The sequence below is a fragment of the Heterodontus francisci genome, chromosome 6 (genome assembly GCF_036365525.1).
Source record: "Heterodontus francisci isolate sHetFra1 chromosome 6, sHetFra1.hap1, whole genome shotgun sequence".
NCBI lineage: Eukaryota > Metazoa > Chordata > Chondrichthyes > Heterodontiformes > Heterodontidae > Heterodontus > Heterodontus francisci.
In genome coordinates, this window is record NC_090376.1 from 31507516 (window position 1) to 31535263 (window position 27748).

A 27748-nucleotide genomic window follows, 5' to 3' on the forward strand; every position below is an offset into this window, starting at 1 on the left:
GCTTGTTGGTGTGGAAGTGACTCAGTTTTTGGGGAGAGAAATCTGTCAATATTTGATGTCGGTTAACCACTGTTCCAGAAATACAACAGGTCTGCAAAAGAACAGGGCGTCCAGTCTAGGGGACTATCACGCATTCTCCAAATCCCTTGTTAGATTCAAGTTGCAGAGCTTCAAATATTGTATAGAAAATTAAATTAGAATTAGTGCAGCTGTCGACTTTAATTTCGTGACTGAATAAACAGCACCGCGGATTGTATTTTGCAATGCGAACTGTTGTGCTTTCATTGGTGTAAACACGTTTCTCCCGGTTAATGGGGACTTTAAAAATCTCCCCCTGCCCTCTCTATTGCTGAATTTTTCTGGAATAAAGACCAGTTTAGCTGTCAAAATGGCAGTGTGTGTCTGTTTGTTTTTAATGTGTGAGTAAGCTCCCCGCCATGTGTTTACTCGTGTTGGTGGGCGGACTTCGTGAGCAACAAGCTCCTCCTCCCCAACCTAACTTGAAACGGGGGGGGGGGGGAAGGAGGACGGGGGAAAGGTCCCGCTTTCCCCGCTGCTTGATTGGCCGCACGTCTCCGGCTTGAGGGCGGATCGTGATTGTGATTGGAGAAACCGCCTGCCCATCAAGCTGGCTCCTCCTCCTGCTTTGATACACAGCGTCATCAGGTTAGGTGGCTCGGCCGGAGTTCGGGCTTGTTACAATATAGCGCTTGTCTGTGCAGGGAGAGGAAAGTAGGACAAATGGTACGGCAGGGTCATGAAGGTTTATGAGTATTATTATTAGCGCTTCATCAACGTGTGGCAGCAAGTTGCTCGCTTTCTACTTTGTGTGTTTTTTTGGTTGGAAATCGGGTTCTTTTTGGAGCTTCGACGACTATTTTTTTTTGTTAGAAGTGACTATTTTTCTTGCTATTTATGAAGTGACGGAGTAACTTCTTTTTGCTTTGACTCCTCGTGTGTTGTGCGAAGAGGGGAGGGGAGTGGGGGGAAAAGAGAGTGAGTGAGAGAGAGGAAAATAAACTTCAAAACTCGAGTCATGGCCGAGGCGCCGCCGCTGCAACAGGTCGTCGAGATCGATCCCGATTTCGAGCCGCAGTCCCGGCCCCGTTCGTGCACCTGGCCTTTACCCCGGCCGGATTTCAGCTGCGCCTCGTCGCCGGCTTCGGTGAAGCAAGAAGGGCAGAGTGAGTTCAACCTGACCCCGGAAGGGGCCGGCCGGGTGAGTGCTTCGGTATCGCCGGCTCTTGTGTTGGAGGAGCAGGAGGAGGACTTTGAGCAGAAGCCTGCTGTTCTGGGACTCGAGTGCTGCGGTGACTTCCAGTGTCAGCAGCAGGATGGTTGTCACCATCAACATCAGCAGCAGCAACAGCAGCAAGTCCTCTCGGCCGGAGCCGCTTCTGCAGCCCAGAGGAAAAGCAGCTCGTCCCGCAGAAACGCTTGGGGGAATCTGTCATACGCCGACCTCATCACCAAAGCCATCGAGAGCTCCCCGGAGAAGAGGCTCACCTTGTCCCAGATTTACGACTGGATGGTCAGGAGCGTGCCCTACTTCAAAGATAAAGGAGACAGCAACAGCTCTGCTGGTTGGAAGGTGAGAACAAAATTTAACCTGTAAGTGTTCATTAAAAGTCACAAACTTGTCTTTTCAAACTTCTATAATGTTGAGGCCAGTCTGCACGCGAACATAAAACTGAATTGGTTGTATTTAATATTTAAAAATCAGATGTTTTAAAAAAAAATCCACGCTCCTTTTGGTGCATATTGTAAGATTATTATACTTTCCACGTTCACTTAGCGCCAATTGTCCAGGAGGAAGGAAGTCTGATGGGGATGATAGGAGTGACTCTCTGAAAAATCTGACAGTGTTTAAATATTCCGCTTTTAGGATGGTAAAATATATTTGTTTAAAAAAAACTAAATTTGTAACTTACTACTAACTATAAACTGTGCAGTCCATGGAGATAACGAATTCCAATTTTTAAATTATATTTTACCGTCTGTTTTAAACAGTGGGATAATGCTGTATTCGATAGAATACAACACGTGTGACCAAAACAATTCTAGCTACTCAAGTAATCAAGGAATTGTCCATTACGCAAGCGGATGAGATCGCGTTGCACTAGTACAGTGACAGTTTCACGATGGATTTCCAATGTAAACTGAAAAAAGATAGAATCTTGCATATTCCAAGAACAAAAAAAAAACAAGGTTATAAAGACTGGAAATACTGTACCGTTAAACATGTGCTGCCATAAGTATTTTACATTATTGTCAAAACTTACTTGGCCTTGGCAGACAAGTGACTTTTAATTAAATCGATTTTTGCTTGACGTACATTCCCTAAACCAAATAAAGCATTAAATGGGTTATTCAAAAATACAAAATGTATTTTGAACGGGAAGGGGGCGGAAGATACTACGGATTGACACCAGGTTGATACTTTCCCATAAGTAACATCTATTAATGTATCTATTAGTTTATGTGAAGAAGAGAATATATTGGAAATCTCTGGAGTAAATGTTAATTGTTCAGTGGCTATCGGTTTTCCCGTGAAGTATTAGTTCAACCCAAATCAGCATAGCAATACAATATAGGTAGGTTCTCATTGCAACAGGTAGTGTTCCTTTTAGAAACCAGAATCTATTGTATTTGAAATAAAATTGCTGGAAATAAAGACCGTTCAGCACCTCTAAAAAGACAAGTTATCGTACCTCAGTAGCGTTTAAGCTGAACTATTTTAACAGGACTGAGGAAGTTTGAGCGCGATCAAAACGTGTGGACAATTAGGGGGAAAAAAGTTGCCGGAATACCAAACTGTTTCCGTCCGGTTCAAGAAGTGCAATTGCTTGGCGTTTCAGACGTGATTTTTAAATGACTCCCCCGCGTTTAAGTTAAAGTTTGTAACTCGCACCGCTCCATAGGCTATCGTGTCGGAACTGTCAAATGTCTTGTGGATTCTGAATCTTGGGGCAGACATCCTGTGCAGATTATTGCAATATTCAAGCAGCACTTTTTAATTTAAGCGGAAACAGTCTGGCAGCCCTCCTTTATCTGGCCTGATTTGGGAGATTTTTAGTCATTGTATAAAGTCAGTAATGAAAATCACGCACCAGTCTGCCCTTCACTGTTTGTAACAATCACGATCGCACGCGTCTGTCGCTCACGCTGCATCCTAACCTGCTGCCACTCCTTGCCCTGACCTGATTGGTTCGGCCTTGTCGCCCCCGCCGGTAGTTTCAAAGGCTCCTGCCGCTACGATTGGCCCGAGCCCGCTGTCGATCATTCCGGGAAGGCAAGCTTGATGTTTTGGGGAGCGGTGAATCCAGTGACAGGCGGAGGGTGACTCATTGACAGAAACAAAGTTACGCAAAGATCTCGAAAGTTACTTAGTAATTTTTTTTTAAATCACCTCTCATCTGGAAACCATGCCGACGCTGGTTATATATTTTTACCCAGGTTTTGGAGCGGGGTGGGCGCTGATATTGTTTTTTTTTGTGTGTTTGGAGGGGGGGGGGGGGGGGGGAAAACAGCGAAGGAAAAGGCTTCAATAAATAAATCACTCCGAATCAGATTGTGACCTGTTCCTTTGTCAGCTTTCCGCTTTCTCTCGTGACTTGCAACAACTTGGAACAGTTTCATGTGTTTTTGTAGTTTTATTTTCTATGAATGTGTCGCAATGTTGTTTTTGATATTAGAATGGAAATGGATTTGACGTTTCTGTACTATACCCTTTGTTGAGCAAAAAAAAAACAGCAGCAGCTAGCGGAACGGTTCGTTATTTTTACATCTTCCGGCAAAACAGCCACAATAAGCCGTGATGCATTTCCTTATAATTTGGAAAATAACACATTTTTTCAGAATTGACTCATTTGAACCCGTCTGAACTGTTCAATATTTACGTTGTCACCAGCCTGGAATGTAAATTAAACCGCATAGGTAGGAATTACCTGTCTTGTAAACGACAATACTGACAGATCTTTTATACCTGGGACTTTCTGCAAAATATCCCCCTTACTTACTCAGTTGTTTGGGAGCCATGGCAGGTTACAGATGTTGGGTGGCTCCAGCTGTATTTATAATTGCACCTGTGGAATGTTTTTTTTTTAAAGTGCTAATGTTTTAAAATATGGAATATTAAATACCATCTGATTACATTTGCTGTGACCGTGGTGTATGTTACAGTCAAAGCATTTGTCAGTAGCATTATAGAGGTGCTGAAGGTTGGCAGAGATCTCCAATGAGATTCCTGTGCTATTATCTAAGTCTGCTTTTTCATTTTTGTTTTCCTTTTGACACTGGGGTTATGTCCTGTACATTGACCCTTGTTGATCTTCTTAGCCTTGTAGATCTACCGGAGAGAACACAATCTGTTCTTTCTGACTCTACTTGGATAAGAGTGCACATTTCAATCTTGCAGAAAAAGACAAAACACAACTTCATCGATAAAAGTTTGAGAGTCTTGACATCTGACTACTGAATGAGTGAGTGGCCATTATGAATGGTTATTAAGTGAGCTGAATAAACCTACAGTGGTGATTTAAGTGTAAAATATACAAACTAGTCAGTTTACCTGTACAATTCAACATGCCTTTGTTTAATTTTGTATTTATCTCCTGTCTTCCATTATATTTTAAAACCTGATTTAAGAGAATGATCTAGCTGCAAAACCGAGCAACTGCAAACTGTTCATGTTTGTTAAAGCAATTATATTCTAGTACATTACTCAAGCAAATGTTTACAAATAGAAGCTGCATTGTACCAGCACTACTATAGAAAGTAGAACTGTCCCACTTCTGGCATTGAGTGAACAGGTGCCAGCAGATGTAAAGAAATACATTTTTCTTTTTTTCTTTGCTACTTTCCCACTCTTCCACTGTTTCCACCTCCTCCTCCTCCCCCCATAAATAGCCCTGGACTAGTCTTGTCTGAGCTTGGAAAGGGGTTTTTCTATGTTGTTCAGCTGCTTACCTGAGGTGGTAGTTCAGACCTATGGCCTCTCCTCTACAACTGAACTGTTTTTGTCTGTCTGTACTTTAATTTTTTTTTTGAGTTCTCTATTATTAGACTGGGTACAAGAAGAAACATAGTTGTAACAGTTATCATTGGATATTAAGTTATGAAGAAGCATTTCTGAACAAATATAAAGTGTTTCCCCTTCCCCCTCCCCCAACCACCATTTTCCCCTGTGGTGACAGAGTTGAGAAAGTTTCCTTTTTTTTTAATCCTAATTAGAAATTCATTCAAAGTCCTACCAGAAGATGGTTGAAAATGTACTTGTTCTGAAAACTGAGTGGTTAATTGAAAAATTTTGATTGCAACCTTGTGTGATAGGAAATATGGAAGGAAAAAGAATAAAGAATCTACAGAAAATATAATTCAGATTTTACTTCAGTGGGTGCAAAATACAAATCTTTTGATAACTAAAAACTTTGTAATTAATTGTAATCCAAGTTTAACTAAAGTAACTAATATTCCCAAGTTATTTTCTGTAATTGATTTTACTGATTGGGCAATTAACTAGCCAAGAATTAGTATATGTAGGGTTACTCATTGGCTAATGTGCTAAATATAAGCAGATACAGGCTTTAAATGTTTACGTATTAAAGATGACCATCAGGAGCGTAAGTGTATATTTTCTGCTTGATGGAATATGCTGTTTTCACTTTCAAATGTCACCCTTGCAGACAACTTTATTGTTCAAATAAAGTGATATATATGAGTATGACCTATGAATGCAGTCGCTCTGTCTGAAACTGCTTAGCTGCCGTGTCTGCTTCTCCAAGTCTAGGAGTAAGCAACAGTATTGATAAATTTAGGACCGCTAAAATACCTAAAGAATTAGTAGTTTGTGTTGGTAAGGGAAGGCCAGTGAGCAGTCCTCTTTGTATCTAGCAATGGGATCATAGCACTGAATGATGGCCCAGCCTTGCTACCAGTGACTGTTCACCATCAGAAGCGTCGTTAAAGACTTGCTATTGGCTCACAATATATTTAAGTTGAAAGTTTATCACTTCTGCAGAAGTGTTCTTGGTAACTTCAAAAATTACATCAGCATTGACATGCAGGGTTATTAGAAGTGCACCAAGGGAATACTATGGAAAAGTGGGCTAGATGAACCAACAGTCTTCTCCTGCATAAAACTATTCAGACCTGAGCTTGTCAAATATAGAGCACATACAAGAGAGGGAGAAAAAATGTAATAAGATACAAATTTGCTGTGTTGTCAATCATGATGACAGGATTAGATGTTTTAGCAGCAATTGTGAGGGCAAGATGAGGAGTGTTAACTGCAATGAGTCATAGTACCTGCACATTTCAGTTTGTGGTTTAAATGAGCATAAAAGGGTCTTGTCTCGCCCAAACTGACTGAACAATAGTTCAGTTACACAGGTAATTGTGGTTTTAGTCCTATTCCCATGATTAACCATTTATAACGCTTTGCTTCTCATCTCTGCATTTAGTGAATTTCCTTCGTCCTTACATTCATATTGCCTTTGGCCAGAAGGATTAGGTAGCCCATCCAGAGAGTGATGCTACATCTCTGACTCATCAGGATGTGGGCTTGAATGATTTAAGGAGAAACCCATTTTTCTCTTTGGCAGATTATCTTCCCTTCTTTCTTTTCACCCCTTCTCTTCAAAAGTCAGCCACGTTCTTCGAGGGAAATCCAAGCACTAATGCTAATCAGGAGCTCTAGTTTCCTACTTGCAAATTAGAGGCTACAGTATAAACGTGATGAAGCCATCAGATTTATTTCAGGTTACGGTTTAAATGGAAAGTGATCAGTTGCTGTTCTAATTGCACAAGTACAACAAAATTGTTTAACAACTGTAGAGATTATCAGGTTTCAGTCTGACAGCTCCCTGTTCTGGGTGCACCCATGTCTACACAGTTGACAGCTTTAATTAGAATTAAGTGGTGATGTGCATGCTGCTAATTCAGTGACTGTACAGCTTGGATTGCAAAAATGTTAAAATGTTCACAGCAAGTTAACTACTTAGTTACACATTTTTAACATATTGTTATCTAGTATGTGTTACTATCTCATTATTTTCAATCAAATCTTTAGCTTGGTCAGTTACCCAAACTAGGTTTAATTTGAAAATAATTGAATTGGCTTGACTTGCCCAAAATTGGAATTTCTGGTTTGATACTAGTTTTAAACCTGTTTCTTTTTGTCTGTAATCGGGTGAGTTGATCTGATTGGAGCCAGTTTCATCCCTTTGGCAGTTCCACCCACTGAACCTCAGCAGAGTACCATACTTACTCACCAACAGTTGACTCATCTTTTGCAGTCATCACATGCATGGGAGGTTAATTAATTCAAATCATACTTTCAGTTCTTGTGTTCCCATTATAAAGATCTGAGTACTTCCCACGTTCCAACTGAAGCCCTTATGAACCTCTGTTTTAACCCCAAGCAGAGTCCTCACTTCACACCATTAGTCTTGATTTAAGTTATTGTGAGCAACTTAATTAAGTTAATGTGGGATAGTTACCTGGTAATCTTTGTAATGGAAAACATCTGGTTTTCAAATGGCTGTGAAAAAAATAATCTACATGCGTGTTGACAGTTATCTATCTGTACGTAGTTACTTTATAGTTTCTCCTCACCATGAGCCTCAGCTCATTGGTAGCACAGACACCTCTGGCTCAGAAGGTTATGGGTTAAAGACCCAGTCCAGTGACTTGAACTCATAATCTGGGTTGAGACTTAGTACAGTATTGAGGGAGTGCTATATTGTCAGAAATGCTGACTTTCAGATGAGACGTTAAACTGAGGCCCTATTACTTCTCCCAGGTTGATGTAAAAGATTCTATGGCTTTATTTGAAGAAGAACAGGCATGTTCTCCTGGCATTCTGGCCAGCATTATCCTTCATCTGATATGTCCAAAACACTATCTGGTTATTTATCTTGTTATTTGTGGGACTTGGAGTGTAATTGGCTTTCATGCTTCCCTTCAACTGCAGATGTGACTACAATTCAGAATGTTTAATTGAATGGAAAGCACTTTTTGTGACATCCTGAAGTTCTGAAAGGTGCTTTCCTTATTAAGGAGCCAAGACTGAGGGTGGACAGGAGGAAGAAGCTGGGGAAGCCCACACACAAATCTTTAAATGGATATTTAGCACAGATCAGTTCAGCCCAGGGCATATACACACATTTTCCTGTTATGATTGATCAACAAACAGTAAGGAGGCTAAATTGGATAGCCCCTGAAAATGGGCGTGAAGATCATGATGCGTGATTAACCAATTTTGTGCGGCCTGCTCATTTGAATGAATGATTGCGTGCAGCAGGCACTAACCGCACTCTTCATTTGCATGCATCATCAGGGGGCTCAAAATCATAATTTGCTAGCACCAAATCAAGCTAGCCTGCACTTAAAGGGAAGGTGCGTTGTGGCTGGAGCAGGTGCAGGAAGTGAATCTGTCCTGGGAAACAGCGATGAATGGCACAATGTAGGAGAGCAGGCTCCAGTGCTTTCAGACGCTGCACTGGAGGCCTTGGTGGAGGATGTGGAAAGTAGGAGAGTTGTCCTGTATCTGCAGGGGGACAGGTGGTACTCCAGAACCAGGCTGAAACGACAGTGGGAGCAGATAGCCCTGGAGGTCAGTCTCAGGAATCAAGCTCCAAGTACACAGATGCAGTACCACAAGAAGTTCAATGCCCTCACACGAATGGTTAAGGACAGTGAATGCACCTTCAAATGCCATTTGTTACCAACTACAACATTAGTCTCACGCTGGTCACTCACCTACCAACAATCTTTATCAATCAACTCATAGCTATTCATATGCTTCATCTGACGCTCACTGCCAGCTATTCAACCATGACAACCACATCACCCATAACTCTTGACTCTCCTGTCAATCAAAGCTAGATCTAACTCTCAGCCTCCACTACTTGCTGAGGAAGAGAATTCCAAACACTAATGACCCTCAGAATGAAGAAATTCCTCCTCATCTCTGTCTTAAATGGTAGAGCCCTATTCTGAAACTGTGCCCCTAGTTCTAGATTTCCCCCATGAGGAGAAACATCCTCTCAGCATCTTATCCTGTCAAGCCCCCTCAGAATCTTATACATTTTAATAAGATCACCTCTCAATCTTCTAAATTCCAAGTACTGTAGAGATCCTCCAGAGGGGTCCAGGTAGCGGAAGGTCACTGGTATGCTGAATCATATGAGGTAGCATGGCTTACGTTATATGCATGCTGTGCATGGGTTATGTATCCGAGTCATGAGCCATGGCCATCGGTTGATGGCTCTTGTCGCCCAGTAGACACCCTTTGGTTTTCCATGGTGTCCGAAATACAACTAGCATAGCGGACTGCTACAGAATGAAAGTGTCATGACTGCTGCCAGGATCTGGGTGTTGACCTGCATGATTTCCTATCTGCGGTCACATGCCAATTGGATGTTAAGGGAGTGGAATCCATTTGGGTTCTGGTATAGGGTAGGGTTAACGTACAGCACTTGCATAGCAATGTGCATGCAGTCAGTGGCACCCTGCACTACGGGAAAGCCTGCAATCCTAGCGAAGCTCCATGTTTGCCCCGCTTGCTTATCTCTGGTATGAGAGAATGAAATATAGTTAGCTTTCATTGAATAAAGAGCCTCAGTGACCTCCCTTATGCAACAGTGGACAGCAAATTGCAAGATGTTAGAAGTATCTCCAGCTCCAGTCTGGAAGGAGCGAGGCACATGAAAGTTCGAACCACTGGCAATATGGTCCTCAACCTGCTCTGATGTTGCAGTTTGGTTGCAGCAGGTGGTAGATTTCATTGAGGGCATCTTTACTGAAGTGCAGATATCTGATATGTTCGTCAGGTAGGACGATTACTTCCTGGGCATATGTGGCCTCCTGCTGAGAGTCCTTCTCATTTTCCTTCCTCTTCTACCAGCTTGCCCTGCTCTGTGTTGTCTCTGCTCATTTTTTGAGTCATGCTGTATTCCAAGGGAACGTCTACTAGTCCTCCCATATCGGGGAGCAGCTGATTTGTGCAGAAGCCATGAAGTGAGCAAAAAGTCCTTAGCACCTGCCATTCAACTCCCTGTAGACCTTTGCAACTTGAAACAACTATACAAATGACCAAACACTTGTAGAATCTTAGCAAGAAGAAATCAATCAGCAACTACTCTAAGTTGTTCCTTTTTAAATAGTGCTGGTGAGGGGCCCTTTCAGGTGTGCGAGTTAAGAGACAGCATGATCTGGAGCGTTGAGCTCCAAAATGGCACTGCTCTTGCCAAATCAGCATTGTTTGCTGATTAACATCAGGATCTACCTACTGTGCATACTGCGCACACTAACACCCTTGCAAATATAGCGTCCTGGGAGATTTGCCCCACAGATGTGTTCACATGTACCACGGATGCCATTTTGGAGCTCTAAAGAGCACTTGCAGCACCCAAAATGATGGGTGCTAACAAGCCCAATGTTTTTCTCTTTGATTTTACCCTGCTAAGTTTCTGGGAATCCATTCCAAATAGTTTGGCTATGCTACCATTCATACACATTGTACAATGTTAACAGTAATTGTGCACACTTTTCTAATAGTGCACTGTGTGGGTAATACCAATAATTATACAATACTCTGACTTTCATATCACCAACAATAATTACAAATGTTCATGTACCAAAGTGGCCAAAATAATGCTTTTAATTGTATTGGAAATAGGCAAGTTTTTTTTGGTGAATACTGCCAAAGAATGATGCATGCATGCAGATCATTCAACTATATAGCGTACAATCGTCCTCTTTCAAGATAACTCTAGTGATGGTGACCCATCTACCAACGTGGATGTGCCGATCTTTTTTTTCTTGCTTCAAACCTTAATTTTGGACTATAGGGACATGTTGCAGTTTGTATACTTCAGTTTGGAAGTCAGCCAGCAGTATCACCTGTATCTCTTTAAACCTGATCTCCAGTTGCCTGAGTAAATTCATTAAATTTGACATTACAAATTGATTTCACTGTGAAATAACACTTGTCATAAAGGCTGGGGACATTTTACTGGTCACGTCACCTCTTATATCATTTTGAGGGTGGGAAGAACATTGTGTGTATGCGCATACAGCTTTTGACATGCACGGTGCTTGGCTAGTAACAGATTTTGCAGCAATGGCAAAAATAGGGCTACGTTGGCTCATTTGTAGCTTCACTTGTGCTGGCTGCTAGGAGATTGTCATGCAATATTTTCTGACTGGTGTACCTCTGCTTAGAGAGTTTAGCCTCTAACACGATTGACTTAGTAACATGAAATCCATCCATTCAACAGCTCTTAAAAAGCTGTAGCTTGCCGTTAGAGAGAAACTTGTGTTGGTGAAAGTGCACTAGCACAGTAGAACTATGTGAAGAGTTGAAGGCTTGCCATACAAAAGTGCATAATCCTATTTGGGGCTGAACCACTTGCCCCATGGAGGCAGTGGCATAGTGGTAATGTCACTGGACTAATAATCCAGATGCCTAGGCTAATGCTCTGGGGACAGGGTTCGAATCGCAGATGGTGAAATTTGAATTCAATTAAAAGCTTTTCTAATGGTGACCATGAAACCATTGTCGATTTTGTATTTAAAAAAAAAAAAATTGGCTCACTCTGTCCTTTTTTTTTAGGGAAGGAAATCTGCCGTCCTTAGCTGGTCTGGCCTGCATGTGACTCCAGACCCACAGCAATGTGGTTGACTCTTAAATAGCCTAGCAAGCCACTCCATTGTAATGGGCAATTAGGGATGGGCAGCAAAAGCTGGCCTTGCCAGCAACACCCACATCCAATGAAAAATTAATAAGAACTCTCTAGTCATCTAGATCTTTCGTACTTGAATGTAAATGAGTATTACAGAGCACATATGGCACAGAAACAGGCCATTTGGCGCAACCATTCCATGCTGTAGTTTATGCTCCACTCGAGCTTCCTCCCATCTTTCCTCAACTAAATCTATTGTCATAACCTTCTGTTCCCTTCTCCTTCATCTGCTTCTCCTAGCTTCCTCTTAAATGCATCTATACTATTCACTTCAACCACTCCCTGTGGTAGTAAGTTCCACATTCTCACCACTCTTTGGGTAAAGAGGTTTCCTCTGATTTCTTCGTGACTGTCTTATATTGATGGCCTCTAATTATGTTCTTCTACACAAGAGGAAACACTCTCTCGCTCTCGCGCTCTCTCTCTCTCCACTCTTACATAGTTTTAAAGACCAGATTTTAAATTGGGTCTTTCATCATTCCTATTATATATACCTACACATTTCTGGTATCATCCTTGTAAATCCTCCCTGCACTCACTCCAGTGCCTCTTTTATCCTTTTTTATAATGTGGTGACCAGAACTGCACATAGTATACTAACTGTTGTCTAACCAAAGTTTTTGATACAGGTTTAACATAACTTCCTTTACTTTTCAATTCTATTCCTACAGAAATAAAACCTAGAGCTTGTTTTTTTTGTGACTTTCTACATGCGTGATCCACTTTTGGGGGGGGGGGGATGGTGGTGGTGTATATCTAGTAATTGTAATTTTCTTTTTTCTTGAATGACTAAAATTTGCACATTTTCCAATCAAACTGTCAAGTCTATCTTTCAGAAAATTTGGATTTTTGAAATGGTTAAATTTGTAATTATTATTCTGTGGGAGCTATTTGAATTGGCTAAACGAAAGAAAGACTTGTACTTGTATAACCTCTTTCTCGACCACCGTATCTCTCAAAGCCATGATGTACTTCTGAAGTATAGTAATTGTTGCAATATAGGAGACACAGCAACCAATTTGTGCAAAGCAAACTCCCACAATCAGCAATGTAATAATGACCAGATAATCTGTTTTTGTAATAGATTGAGAGATCCATATTGGTCAGGGGATAACTCTGAAAGATGGCACCTCGGAATGAAGTACTGCATTGGAGTGTTAGCCTGAACTTTTGTGATTTAAGTCTTGGGGTGGAACCCATAACCTTCTGACCGTAGGCAGGAGTGCTACTAACTCAGCCACAGTTGGTCACAAATGGAGCATAGAAACATAGAAAATAGGAGCAGGAGTAGGCCATTCGGCCCTTCAAACCTGCTGCGCCATTCATTATGGTCATACCTGATCATCCAACTCAGGAGCCTGCTCCTGCTTTCGCCCCATACCCTTTGATCCCTTTAGACATGTTTTTATTACCTGATTAGAACAGCAACATGGTGATCTATTACAACATTATCATACCACATGAATCATTTTAGATCATTTTCATATAAATATTAATGTAATATGAATTTAGTGGAGATTACTGTGACCATGGTGACTTGGGGAATTGGCATAAACATTCTGGTATTGCTATAATAATTATAGGCCATGCTAAATTCCTGAGTCCCTATTATCTGAACTTCGTCTATTCAAGTGATTAGTGTTGGCTCCTTTTTGAAACAACTTTTAGCTCAAAGGAAAAGTAAATGGCAGCACAAATGAAATATCATTATCTGGAACTATCTTTTGGATACAATATGTTCTCAGTATGGTTCTGGGAATTAAGATGTCACAAGCAGCACACATTACACAAGATGTTGTGGCATGGATGGTTTACTTGTTACAGGGGAGGCCTAGTGTACTTGTAATCTATCATTGCAATATTTTTCATGTCTCTTACCCAAAGAGGGACGGCAGCTGATGTTCTTCCAGACCTGTGCTAATGCTGCTCTTGAGTAGGTGCTAGGAGAGGGCAGCTTTGATTTAACCTTTTTCTTATGTGAAAATTTGCTCTGTTGAAAGTTGTGGTTGTGATACTGTGTACAATAGATGCAGATAGTAGATCTGTAATTTTGTCAGAAGAGGAAATTTCGACAGAAGTCAATCTTCAAATGCATCTCAGACTTCTAAAATGTAAGGGTTAGTAACCCACATAGGAACATAAGATTCCTGCAGCCTTTGGAAATGCTCAAAAGGCTTTTATTCCAATGCTGAAGGGGGAACATATTTACAGAAATGTATTCTAAAGTGGGTTCTGTGCTACTTTTACTGTACCTTGTGCACACCTCCTTCTTTGTCTCATCTTGCTAACAGAGCAAAACTGATTGTAAGTCTCCAAAGGGGGTTGGATGTGTTTCATAGTGAGATTGGAAAATTGAATTTCAAGAAAGCAGAAAAAGTACATCTGTCAATGTGCATCCTCTCTTTAGTGCACAAAGCAATGCATTTTGACCCATTTTCCTTTTCAATAATTAGACTACACTTTACTGTCCTCATTACGTCTCTACTTCTCTCCTTTCCTGAGGGTGGTGACTTCTATTGGAATATGTTTCCGCGAACAACAGATGCCCCTCTAAGTTGCTTTCATAGATCGCACCAAAGCCTTTGACCTTGTCAGCAGACGTGGTCTCTTCAAACTACTAGCAAAGGTTGGATGTCCACCAAAGCTACTAAGTATCATCACCTCATTCCATAACAGTATGAAAGGCACAATTCAGCATAGCAGCACCTCATCAGATCCCTTTTCCTATCCTGAGTGGCGAGAAACAGGGCTGTGTTCTTGCACCTACACTGTTTGGGATCATCTCTCTGCTGCTTTCGCATGCGTTCAAGTCTTCAGAAGAAGGAATTTTCCTCCACACAAGATCAGGTGGCAGGTTGTTCAACCTTGCCCGTCTAAGAGCGAAGACCAAAGTACAGAAGGTCCTCATCAGGGAACTCCTCTTTGCTCATGTGCTGCAGTAACATCCCACACTGAAGAGTGTCTGCAGAGTCTCCAACAGGATTGCGGCTGCCTGCAACTAATTTGGCCTAACCATCAGCCTCAAGAAAACGAACATCATGGGACAGGACGTCAGAAATGCTCTTTCCATCAATATCGGTGACAACGCTCTGGAAGTGGTTCAAGAGTTCACCTACCTAGGCTCAACTATCGCCAGTAACCTGTCTCTAGATGCAGAAATCAACAAGTGCATGGGAAAGGTGTCCACTGCTATGTCCAGACTGGCCAAGAGAGTGTGGGAAAATGGCGCACTGACACGGAACACAAAAGTCCGAGTGTATCAAGCCTGTGTCCTCCGTACCTTGCTCTGTGGTAGCGAGGCCTGGACAATGTATGCCAGCCAAAAGCGACGTCTCAATTCATTCCATCTTCGCTGCCTCCGGAGAATCCTTTGGCATCAGGTGGCAGGACCGTATCTCCAACGCAGAAGTCCTCGAGGCGGCCAGCATCTACACCCTACTGAGCCAGCAGCGCTTGAGATGGTTTGGCCATGTGAGCCACATGGAAGATGGCAGGATCCCCAAGGACACATAGTACAGTGAGCTCGTCACTGGTATCAGACCCACCGGCCGTCCGTGTCTCCGCTTTAAAGACGTCTGCAAACATGACATGAGGTCCTGTGACATTGATCACAAGTCGTGGGAGTCAGTTGCCAGCGATCGCCAGAGCTGGCGGACAGCCATAAAGGCGGGGCTAAAGAGTGGCGAGTCGAAGAGACTTGGCTGTTGGCAGGACAAAAGACCCAAGCACAAGGAGAGCCAACTGTATAACAGCCCTGACAACCAATTTTAACTGCAGCACCTGTGGAAGAATATGTCACTCTAGAATTGGCCTTTATAGCCACTCCAGGTGTTGCTTCACAAACCACTGACCACCTCCAGGTGCTTACTCATTGTCTCCCGAGACCAGGAGGCCAAAGAAAGAAAGTATGTTTCCATAGGTATTGACAGGCCTGCTGTACTTCCATCCAATTCTCTGTTCTTTGTGTGAGCCTGATGGTAAACAGATATTTAGGAGTGGGTGTTCACCTATAATCACAGCCAGTCTTGTTCTTTTCCTGTTTAACAATAGTAAGGAATGAGAACCCTGACTTGTATATCCCCTTCTTCCAGAGCCTTGGAAGATTGAAACCAATTGTGGAGTCTCTACTGCTGACCTGGATGTGATCATAACCTATGCAAAATTAGCTGAATTTAGCCTTTGGTCTTCCTGATCTTGTAATTCAGTACTGAACCATACATTCTGGTGCAGCTACTTGCTGATCCACTGAGGGGGGTCTTTTTTAAAGTTCAAGAGTGAAAGGAAAGGGGAATCATTCGAAATAACAAATTGTATCCTACATATAAGGTAAAGGAGTCTTGTAAGCTTTAAAGATAAATAGGTTAAACTGCAAATTTTTAAATGCACATGTAAGGAAGTTGTTCTGTGAGCCAAAGAAGAATACTAAATATTACAGCATATTAATCTTATGAATGTTGTAAATACCTGCTGGATCTGTAAAATTAACATTTTAAAACAATCCTCATTTTTAACATTTCAGGTGAGCAGGCTGGTGCGCTAGTTAGTGTCTTGCAGCACTGATTACCCAACCACACGGCTTCAGTATTTAGATTCCAGCATTTTTGACCATACTGCTTGTTGGTACTCATTTAGGCATTTACAGTTACAATGCAGTTAATGAAGCACAATGTGATTGAGAAGATGTATGTGGGTGTTGCCCACCTAACATCCAATTGAATTGGATAGCTTGTTTAATTAGTGCAGGGTTTGGTGATTTGTGATATTTCGCCCTCTGGGACTATTTTATACTGTATTTCTGTTCTCCTTTTTTAGTTTCGCAAATCAGATGTTCCTTTCACATGCACAATTCGCCTGTCCTCTGCCAAAAAAAAGTCTTTTTTTGTCCTCCCAAAAGGAAGTGCAGGAGATTCCCTTCTCTTCAGGAAAGTGCTGTAGATTAGTTTAATTTATTTTTGTCATTAAGGTGCCAGCCTTGGCTCAGTGGTAGCATTGCTCTATCTGATTGTGGGTTCCAGTTCCACTCCAGAAACTGGAGCATATAAAATAGAGTGGCACTTCAGCGCTGTACTGTCAGAGGTGCATTCTTTTGGATGAGAATTTAAACCGAGGCCTCGTTTTCCCTCTCAGGTTGACAAAAGATCCCATAGCACAGCTGAAGAACAGGGAGTTCTTCTGGTATCCGAGCTAGTATTTATTCCACAATCAGTATTACTAAAACAGATTATCTGGTTATTTGTCGCATTGCTGTTGGGGAGACTTTACTGTGTACAAATTGGGTTCTGTGTATTCTCCTCCATTATAGTAGTGACCACACTTCAAAAGTATTTCATTGGCTGTAAATTATTAGATATCCTCAGGTTGTGAAAGGTGTTGTGTAAATGCAAGTTTGTTCTTTCTTGGAGCTCAGTAATGTGAAATCTATCAATTTTAGATGTAGATCCCCCTTAACCTGAGAATATATTCATCTACATAAGCACATAGTATAATTCTAGTAAGCGCATTATCACAGAGGGCATGATTTAATTGAAACCAAATATGATGGTCAGTGTGGCTTTGTAAATATCAGGGGTGCCGTAAAATTTTTCTCAACATTAGTTGATTCCAGTAGGTGTTCTCAACCTCACAAAAGATGTTTGGAATAAATGTCTCAACAATGGTGGTAAAGGCAAAGACTCAGCAGTCAAGTATTTCTCTGCAGGTTCCAAATGTTTCTTGTTTCATTATACCTTTTAAAGAAAAATGTAGTGCAGAAATTTGCATACATTTTGTGATGTCTGAAATGTGACGGGCAGGAAGTGCACACACATGACTTTTTATCAATTAATATGGTAGATTTTCAACTTGCTGCCTGGGCACAATGCCAATATAATCAGCTGCCCATCATAGAAAATGTCTGATTGAAGCCAATGGAAGTGAAAATTGGGTGGTTTCTATAATGGACGACCCAATCCACAATCCCTGTTTTACATCCCTAGCTATCTATCTGCTGTGTATTCCATATAGGCTAGGACCTGTTTGAATGCAGTTCATTTTGAACAGTAGGAATTATGATGAAAGTGATTTTGAATAAACTATCAAAAAATTATTATAATCGACTCTAGACTTTGGGATAAGTATTCAATTCTTGCCTTTGTGTAAAAGAAAAAAGTTTTATATAAATTATTTTCAGGGGAAAATTGTGTATTTGGGGTTTAATGGGGATAGCTACGTATTTCCTCATTCAAGCTTTTAGTCCCTATTAGAGCAATCTGAATGGTAATACTTTTACAGTTGAAGCCCTTGCTTGAACTGCTGGCAGCTCTATTAGTGTAAGACAGAACTTCCTGTTCAGATGTGCTGTTGGTGGAAGCCTACTATTAGCATTGCAGTGAGTCATTCATTATCCATCCCTGACTTTTTCTCAAGATTCACCAAGCCCTTTTTTTTACAGTGGAAAATTGTTACGATTCAATGGTGGACAAATTTTGTGAGGGAGAAGACCAACACAGGTTTCATTTGATAGCCTTCAGATTGGGCCTTGAGAGTATGCTTGAGAAGTATTAATACTATTTCCACAGTAGATATTTTGGCTAACTTTGAGTTTACGCTGCTGGGGAGGACCACCCACTAGTTATGTGGACTAGTAACATTGTTCCCAGTGTATAATGAAAAATGTTGCTTTGATTGTTGGTATGTTCTATAATTGATTCTTTTCTTTGTGACATTATTCCATCTCATTTCCTGTCAGTTGAAAAGTAATGGTCAATTTTAATAAAGTATGTACTTACATAAGTGAAATGCATTATAGTAGCTTTTTAAATGTCTGTAAACAAATATTGCCTATTAACCAATGCAAAAATGTGGAGGCATTGTTGGCCACTAATACCAGCCAGTGGAAATAATTTATTTCTTTACTCTTATCAAAACCCTTCATAATTTTGAGCACCTCTATTAAATCTCCCTTTAATCCTCTCTGATCAAAAGAACTTGGCTAGTCTCTGTATATATCTGAAGTCCTTTATTCCCAGCACCATTCTAGTAAGTCTCCTCTTGACATCCTTCCTAAAGCGTGGTGCCTAGAATTGGATGCTGTACTGTAGCTGAGACCTAACCAGTGATTTATAAAGTTTTGGCATAGTTTCCTTTGTTTTTGTGTTCTATTCCTCTATTAATAAAGCCAAGGATCCTAATTTTTTTTTAAACAGCTTCATCATCTTGTCCTACCCTCGATTTATGTATGTGAATCCTCCAGGTTTCCCTGTTCCTGCACTCCCTTTTAAGTTTATGCACCTCGTCCACATCCAAACTCTACATATACTAATTTTTCAGCAGAAGTGCTGAATGGCAGTTTGGGGGGGGGGAAACTATTACCTCCTCATTTTCCCCAGTACTCCACTAAATGTTTATGGTTACCTTCATCTTTGCTTTGCTTGTAATGGAGTCTATTGATATTTTCTCTCCACTGTGACTGTTTAGAATGAAGTAAAGGTTAGTGTTTTTAAGGTTATATGGGAAATCTGTAGCAGCTGGTGTCTAACAGTTTTCATAAGTGTATGGAGAAGTTTTAGAGTCATAGTCGTACAGCATAGAAACAGCCCTTCGGCCCACCACCTCCATGCTGACCATAATGCCTATCTATACTAATCCCACCTGCCTGCATTAATTCCATATCCCTCTATGCCTTGCTCATTCAAGTACCTGTCCAGATGCCTCTTAAATGTCGCTACTGTTCCTGCCTTCACCATCTCGGGCAGCTCATTCCAGATACCCACTATTCTTTGTGTGAAAAAATTAGCCCTTTGATCCCCTTTAAACCTCCTCCCTCTCACCTTAAATCTATGCCCTCTAGTTTTAGTCACCCTTACCATGGGAAACAGACTCTGGCTATCTACCCTATCTTTGCCTCCCATGTGGCGCAGTGGTTAGCACCGCAGCCTCACAGCTCCAGCGACCCAGGTTCAATTCTGGGTACTGCCTTTGCGGAGTTTGCAAGTTCTCCCTGTGACTGTGTGGGTTTTCGCCAGGTGCTCCGGTTTCCTCCCACAGCCAAAGACTTGCAGGTTGGTAGGTAAATTGGCTATTATAAATTGCCCCTAGTATAGGTAGGTGGTAGGGGAATTGAGGGAAGGTGGGGATGTGGTAGGAATATGGGATTAATGTAGGATTAGTATAAACGGGTGGTTGATGGTCGGCACAGACTTGGTGGGCCGAAGGGCCTGTTTCAGTGCTGTATCTCTAAATAAATAAAATAATTTTATATACCTCTCTCATGTCCCCTCTCAGCCTTCTTCGCTCCAGGGAAAACAGACCCAGCCTATCCAATCTCTCTTTATAACTCAAGCCCTCCAAACCAGGCAACATCCTTGTGAATTTTTTCTGCACCCTCTCTAGCTTCTTTTAAGTTTTTCACCTGTTTTAAATGTAAGAGCAGAAATTAAAGGGATTTGCCCAAGAAATACAAATTTCAAAGAGGGAAAAAAAATGACTCTCTATAATATTGTAGAGGAAACACAGATGTCCCATATCTCAACTTTGAAAGCAAGCTTTTCATACTTGTGTATTAGTGCATATTTAATATTGTCTGCCAGCTTGCATGTGAAATCACTTGTTCAACCTCATTCTAGTGAATAGAGTTTATTATTTAATTTGCATGTCAACTAGCTGAACTTGAGTCAGTCAGAAAGACTTTGGGAAAGGATAGTCAGTTGTTCAGCTACTTGAACTTTGCGCTTCATATTCCTATGATCCAATCATTGAGACTTCTGCGAAGCTGCTTTTGATGAATGTCATTAAAAGAACTATCCTTAAAAGGCTTTATTGTTATGACTCTTTATTTTCTTTCTTCTGCTTTCTCTCTCCAATGAAAGAGTTCTCACTCTCCCTCTCCCTCTCCTGACACGCGAAGGTCTCTTCTGTTCCCGCAAAGTGCATGAAAGCTCACCCTCTCTATAAATTTGGCATTCTGCTCTCTTGCTCCTCCCTCTCCCTGCCCATTTTTTTTTTTACCTCCTTTCTCTACTGCACTCTTTTTTTTCTTTTTACATTCTCCCTCTTGCTTTTTTTCCTTTCACGCTCTGCTTTTGTTTTCGCGCCATTATCTTTTCATTATCCCTCTCCCACCCTTAAAAAGTTGAAAGCTAAGTCTATTCAAAAACTGGTTCTGCTTTTCTAAGCCAGAGGCATATGTAAAAATCCATTATTTTATGCACAATTTGTAATGTGTATAGTTAACTCACTTAATGAAAGTTAATTTGCTCAGGTTATGTGATTGAAGCAGGTCTTTTAATTTTCACTGGGAAGCACTGTTCAATGGCACTGAAAGAAATGAGCAATTATATTTTGCTTTTGGCATCCTGTGTCTTTGTGGTGATCAAATGATTTAATTGTTTTTTTCTGAAAAATAAACATTTCTTGAGAGCAAGCTTATCCTTGCCTCTGGTGTGACCTTAATTTTTTTTAAAAAAAAACTTCTTGAAATGCTGTAACCTAGTATATTCTGTGAATATTAACATTTCCCCAATGTCACTCCATTTTAATTTTTAAATCTGATAATATTTTCTATTCTGTATGATGGTGGTTATCTCACTGATTCCAAAGAACCAGAAAATGAATATCCATGTATTTTAGTGCTTCAGTATATAGAAGCAAATTTCAACCTTCTATTTCCCTATCTATACTGTTCCTGCCCTTTTTTGTGTAGAAATTAATTTTTGCAGAAAATTAGACCTATCTTTTTTTCTCATTTGAAATCCAGTCATTTTATTGGCAAATATAATTATTTTGTTATTCTTTACTATCATTGGAACCTAACTGTAGGAGTGTGCCACTTGGTTATATTGAATAGTTGAAATGTTGTATTGATTATTGTGGTGTGAATAACTGGTGTAGTGTTTTGACATGCAAGTTAACACGAGTCCCACATTTCATTTTTGGTTCATGTTGAATTTGTTGATCTTGGCTGGGGCGGTAATGGGGGTGGGTGTCAAAACTGATCTCCATATCCTCAGACCACCGGAAGAGAGGACAAACAGTGTTGCTGTCGCAGACTGCTCTCCAACAGCCATTACAGGAATGCCCATGTACAGGTGTTGGGCAATCCAAAAATTGAGTTTGGCCATGAACCCTGCCCAATTGAATAACCTGTAGATACCAATTTCCCATGCTCATCTGTGATGTCCTCGAGAGGGGAGGCATAAAAACCTGGGAAAGAGGGGGGAAAAGTGTAACAACTCTGTCTTGGCTTGTGCCAAGTCTGTCTTTCATGCCAAATAATAAAATAACTTGTGTTGATCCTTTTCTAAGAAAAGGTCTTAAACTTGTTTATACTATATGTTGGCTAAATTTACAGGATGCGCAGTGGGATTTCATGGCTGATGGAAAAATAAACCACCAGTGAGTTGATCCAGTGAGTTGATGCACTTAACTGAAGTTAACCAGCGACATTAGTTTTATTTTCCATTGAGCAGAGTCCCTTTTGCGTTTCCTCTGTGTACCTGTTAACAATTCAGTGAGCAGAGCCCAAAGATACCTCAGCATAGTATGGACCCAATTACGCAAACACTGTCCCAAGATTTTGTATCCTGTTTAGAAATTTGCCGCTACCCCCCCCCCCCCCCCCCCCCCAAATCAGTCTTTTTACAGTTATGAATTTCAAAGACTGTGTTGCTGATATTGTAGCTTAACTGCTTAATGTCCCTCAAATAATAACAGTTATACTGTTAACTGACTTTTTAAAATCGTGTTCATATATTGCATTTGCGTTGGTTATAGTCATTGGGTTCATCTTGCCCGAGTGTGCTCAAAACTGGTGTGTGGCTTTATTCACTGCTGGCATTGTTGTTTGGAGCATGCTGAATCGTGGCATACAGTTAATGGAATACTGCAAAAATGGCATTGTATTGAGCTCTGATTCTACATACTGTCAGTGTTGCAGGTAAGAAATGAAGATAGGTCTTAAATTTGTATGATATTTTACTTTCTGATCCACAAATGGCTATCCTTGTGTTGGGATAATCGTGGCTTTGGTACTGTTCCCACGTTTAGGTTCTGTTGCGCTTGCAGGTGCTTGACAGCTGAACCATGATATCTCGCCGTTCCTTTCTCTAAACGTGGAGCTGAATTGAAGTCCAGTTTTAACGGTGTATTACTCTTTTTGGTGCATTTAATTTATGTTTGTTTTGTGAAATAGGATTACTAGAGAAGGCTGCACAGTAGGTACTGTTACAGTTTTGATTTCATTGCACAATGGTTTACTCAGCACTGAAGTTGGCAGTGCTGCCTCCATGTACCAATTGGGACGTGAGTTTGCAGATTATAAAGTAAAATCAAAATGTGATGTTTTATTGGCCTTCATTTCTTAAGGAATTGGCAGCTACTGAAACAGAACTCTCAAAGATGATTTTATTTAATGCTTTGGAGGGATTTCATTGTCTTTAATTGTTAAGTCATTTTTAAATATTCTTCTCGATTTGTACCAAAAAAAAATCCCTTAATTTAGCCCGAAAAAGGTTTTTGGGTGACTGTGCACTGTAGGATGCAGTGTTGTGTTTTGGTTAATTTCTGGACACTTACATTATTTTGCCTCTCCACAAATTCTCTGTTGCTAAGTTGTTGTATGCTTTAAGAAAATGCCATGATACTCATCACACGAGCTGTAAGTAGGAGTTTTTTTTTATATATATGCACACCCACTGCAAAAGATTTTGAGTCAGCTGCATGCTGTGGGTAGATTTCTATAAATATTTTGTGTTTCTGATTAGACTTTGGGTTGTGAATTGCATACCTTTTTTTTTAAAAAAAGGTAAAAGGAAAAAAAAACTTTTATTTTGCTTCATTCTACATGGAGGGGTATTCCATTCCAGCTTTTTCAGAAGACATGAGGGGTCTTGCACCTTTTAGAGTCTAGTGCGTTCTGTAGTTTTCTGAGGTGTATCAACAAGCGCATGGGAAAGGCTTCCACTGCTATGTCCAGACTGGCCAAGAGAGTGTGGGAAAATGGCGCACTGACACGGAACACAAAAGTCCGAGTGCATCAAGCCTGTGTCCTCAGTACCTTGCTCTGTGGCAGTGAGGCCTGGACAACGTATGTCAGCCAAGAGCAACGTCTCAATTCATTCCATCTTCACCGCCTCTGGAGAATACTTGGCATCAGGTGGCAGGACCGTATGTCCAACACAGAAGTCCTCGAGGCGGCCAACATCCCCAGCTTATACACACTACTGAGTCAGCGGCGCTTGGGATGGCTTGGCCATGTGAGCCGCATGGAAGATGGCAGGATCCCCAAGGACATATAGTGCAGCGAGCTCGCCACTGGTATCAGACCCACCGGCCGTCCATGTCTCCGCTTTAAAGACATCTGCAAACGCGACATGAAGTCCTGTGACATTGATCACAAGTCGTGGGAGTCAGTTGCCAGTGATCGCCAGAGCTGGCGGGCAGCCATAAAGGTGGGGCTAAAGTGTGGCGAGTCGAAAAGACTTAGCAGTTGGCAGGAAAAAAGACAGAAGCGCAAGGAGAGCGCCAACTGTGGAACAATTTTTCTGCAGCACCTGTGGAAGAGCCTGTCACTCTGGAATTGGCCTTTATAGCCACTCCAGGCGCTGCTCCACACACCACTGACCACCTCCAGGCGCTTAGCCATTGGCCTCCTTATCTCGAGAGACAAAGAAAGATTAACGTGCATCCAAAACTATGTTGTATTGGCACAAAATCAATGCTTTAAGTGTAGCTAAATGCACGAGTGGTTTCTACAGCTGGGAGTTGTTTCTTGAAGGCCCCAATATTCCAGTTCTGAATTGGAACTGGAGAAAGCTACATCTGGATTTTTAAAATTCTCATCTTGTTGTCAAATCCCTCTCTCTATCTCTTTTATCTCCTCCAGCCCCACAATGCTCCAAGATACCTGCGCTCCTCTAATTCTGGCATCTTGTGCATCCCTGGTTTTAATCACGCCACCATCGGTGGCTGTGCCTTCAGTTGCTGGGCCCCAAGTTCTGGGATACCCTCCCTATGCCTCTCCCCCTCCTCCAACTTGCTTTCCTCCTTTTAAGACACTCCTTAAAACCTACCTATTTGATCAAGTTTTTGGTAATTTGGGCTAATATCTCCTTTTGTGGCTTGGTGTCATACTTTGTTTTATTATGGTAAAGATGCTATATAAATATAAGTTGTTGTATTGGAATAAATGACTTTGGCCATGTAAGAAATAATTTTCTGCAGCTACTGTCAATGTTTTAGCGTTGAGCATTGTCAACATTTTAGTTCTTCTCCTAAAGTCTTAACCTTTCTTCCTGATGCACATCCATCGAAGTTTAATTAAATTGAGGAAATGCTTTTGTTCACTCAGTTCTAAACTGAAATGTTTAGCTCCAAGTTTAAATGGGGACTGGCTTCATGCAACAGAGATTGAACTTTTCCTTAATAAATTGCAGTAATCTGAAGGCTTCTATGTCAAAACTTTTTTGTATTTTTATTGGCTGTAGATTTAAATGAGAGTTCGAAAACATTTCTTTACATAAAAGGTTGTTAGAATGTGGAATTCTCTGTCATAAACTGTAGTTAAAGCAGAATCTATAAGTTCTTTTGAAAGGGATTATTTAGGTACTTGAAGAAATACTATGGGAAACAAGCAGGATATTGGGATTAAACCCGGTAGCTCCTGTGGGGTGGGGGGGGGGGGACACTGGTGCAGGCTTGATGGACCAAATGGGCTGTTTTTATGCTGTAATCTGTGATTCTAAGAAGCTGTACAACTAATTTCAGCGTTTCAGAACTGAAAAAGGAGTTTATAACTGCTGCAATTTGGAGCTATACTGACTAGGAAAGATCAATCTATAGGGTCAATCTCTGCTCTGTGTTTAAGAGGGAAAAGGGTAAGGGCAAAAAAGATGAATGGCAAAACACAACATAGAATTGGATAACACTTTGGCTTAGCTGCTCTGAGATTTAAGTGAATAATGCTTGAAAGTTTTGATTTTTTTTTTGTTCACTGTCTGCAAGTGCTGTTTCTATTGTATAAACATTGAGCTGTGGAGCACTGAATGGCCATCGTGGGATATTTTTACACGTTTCTTGAAGATTAAATTCTTGTTTCCTGAGGATGTTCAGTAGCATGTACAAAACAATGTCTGGGCTGCATTTGTGACTAATTCATTCGTTCCAATTCATGTAAAAAAAAAAGTAGGCGGAGTCTAAATACAACAGTTTTACATGGAGCACTAAAACTGCTGTTTTACTTTTTAACTGCATGTGTTCTGAAGAGCAGTGGGTCATAAATTGTTGGTCACATGGTACTCAAATGCAGTGCACAAGTATAAACTTATTTATAGAAAATTCTCCCACTATATATCGTGTATGTATCTGTTGTATTACAGCTTAAAATGAGCAGCAGAACTTATATTTAAATCATGCTTTTGTAGTTTATTGATTTTTAAATTTATATTTAGCAACCAAAGGATACATGTCCAAGGTTGGTCTTCTGGATAATGGCACTTTGTGTGTAGTATCAAATTAAAGTGCAATCTTTAATTCTGAGCTGGGCAGTATACTAAATGGTTTTGAATTGTGTCTGGAGCTATTTTGGTTCCTTCCTATCAGTGGCAGCTACAGGGCCATGAGCAAAAACATAAAATATCCAAAATAAACGTGTGGACGTGTTAGTTTTTTTATGTGACCACGTTTGTTTTGCCCACAAATGTTTTTTTGTTCATATATTGACATGGGAGTGAAAATTAAAATGCAAGTTTTCTAAACCGAAGGCAAAATAAATGCAGATGCTGGAAGTACTCAGGGCCTGACTGTATCTGTTTGGGGTGGGCAAAGAAAGTCAGTTTCAGCTTAAGACCCATCCTCCGGACTGGGAGATATGACAAATGAACAGCATTTAAAAAGTAATAGAACAAGGGGAAGGGGGAAGAGCTTGTGTGGAGAACAAGCGATTGTTAAATGGCAGATGGTATATTAGCAGGAGCCAGCGGTACAATGGGAAAACTCAAAAGATGTGTGTGAAACACTGAATAATGAAAGGAGGGAGGTAGAAAGGGAAAATCTGGCAAGACAGTGGCTCAGGAACATTTGTGGAAGGGCAAACAAAAGCAGGCTGATACCCAAGGGTGCATAACACCTTGCTAGTTGTACTTTGACTGTGTTCTCCATTTTAAATATTAGCCCACATCCTCTCCCCATCCTTCATTGATTGCACCTACTGCCAGAGAGAAAATAGGATCTGTAGTTAAGGTCTGAAGTATTTAAAAGTGCCCAGTAGAAAGATGAAGTGTTTTTCTTCAGTTTCATTGGAACAGCCTAGAAGACCAAAGTCAGAGGCCAGAATGGAAGAGGGGCGGAGAATTGAAATGGCAAGTGACTGGGAGCTTGAAGTAGCCTATGTGGGCAGGATTTTCAGCTTCGTTTTTCTTTTCCATTTCTATTTCCATTAGATTCTGTAATGGATGTTACATCAACAGCATCAGTTTTATACCCATGTTTAAACTATTTTTGGCATGAACAAATAAAATGCTTTTAAGTATGCAATAAATGAGTGATTACAATTGCCCTCACGAAGGATAATACTAAAAGAAATCGAGGTGCCTTGTTAGCTTCATTCTCATTTACCATCTCCCAGCAGACTTTCCAGTATGCTTCATGTAACGGCTGAAACCTCTTTGTAGGTTACTTTTTCATTATTTCCAATTCATTAACATACCAAAGGGTTGGTCTATGAACTAGAATTATTTTATTTCTGATGAAAGGTCACACAGACCTGAAATGTGAATTGTTTCTACCTCCATCAGCACTGCTTGACCCGGGTATTTCCAGCATTTTCTGTTTGTTTCAGATTTCCAACATCTGTAGTATTTTGATTTTTTTATTTGTTTGCCACATTGCAATCTGGCATATGCAGAAGTTGCGAAAGTTTGATGAGAAAAATTTCTGTGCATTTGCGTCAAAAGTAAATCCACAAAGTTTTTTTCCTCAAATTTACAGGAGGTTAATACTAAGTAGCAATAGCCTCAGGGATGGAGATG

At 40.8% G+C, this 27748-nt stretch overlaps 1 protein-coding gene across 1 annotated transcript in view; it reads left to right on the top strand.

Annotated features, from left to right (window-relative positions):
- Window positions 1-668: 668 nt before the first annotated feature.
- LOC137371229 (forkhead box protein O1-like) overlaps window positions 669-27748 on the top strand; it is an 84750-nt gene continuing 57670 nt past the window's right edge. The window contains exon 1 of the mRNA XM_068033438.1: window positions 669-1591. Coding sequence (XP_067889539.1) covers window positions 1037-1591 — 555 coding nt within the window. The 5' untranslated portion in view covers window positions 669-1036. The remainder of the gene's footprint in view (window positions 1592-27748) is intronic.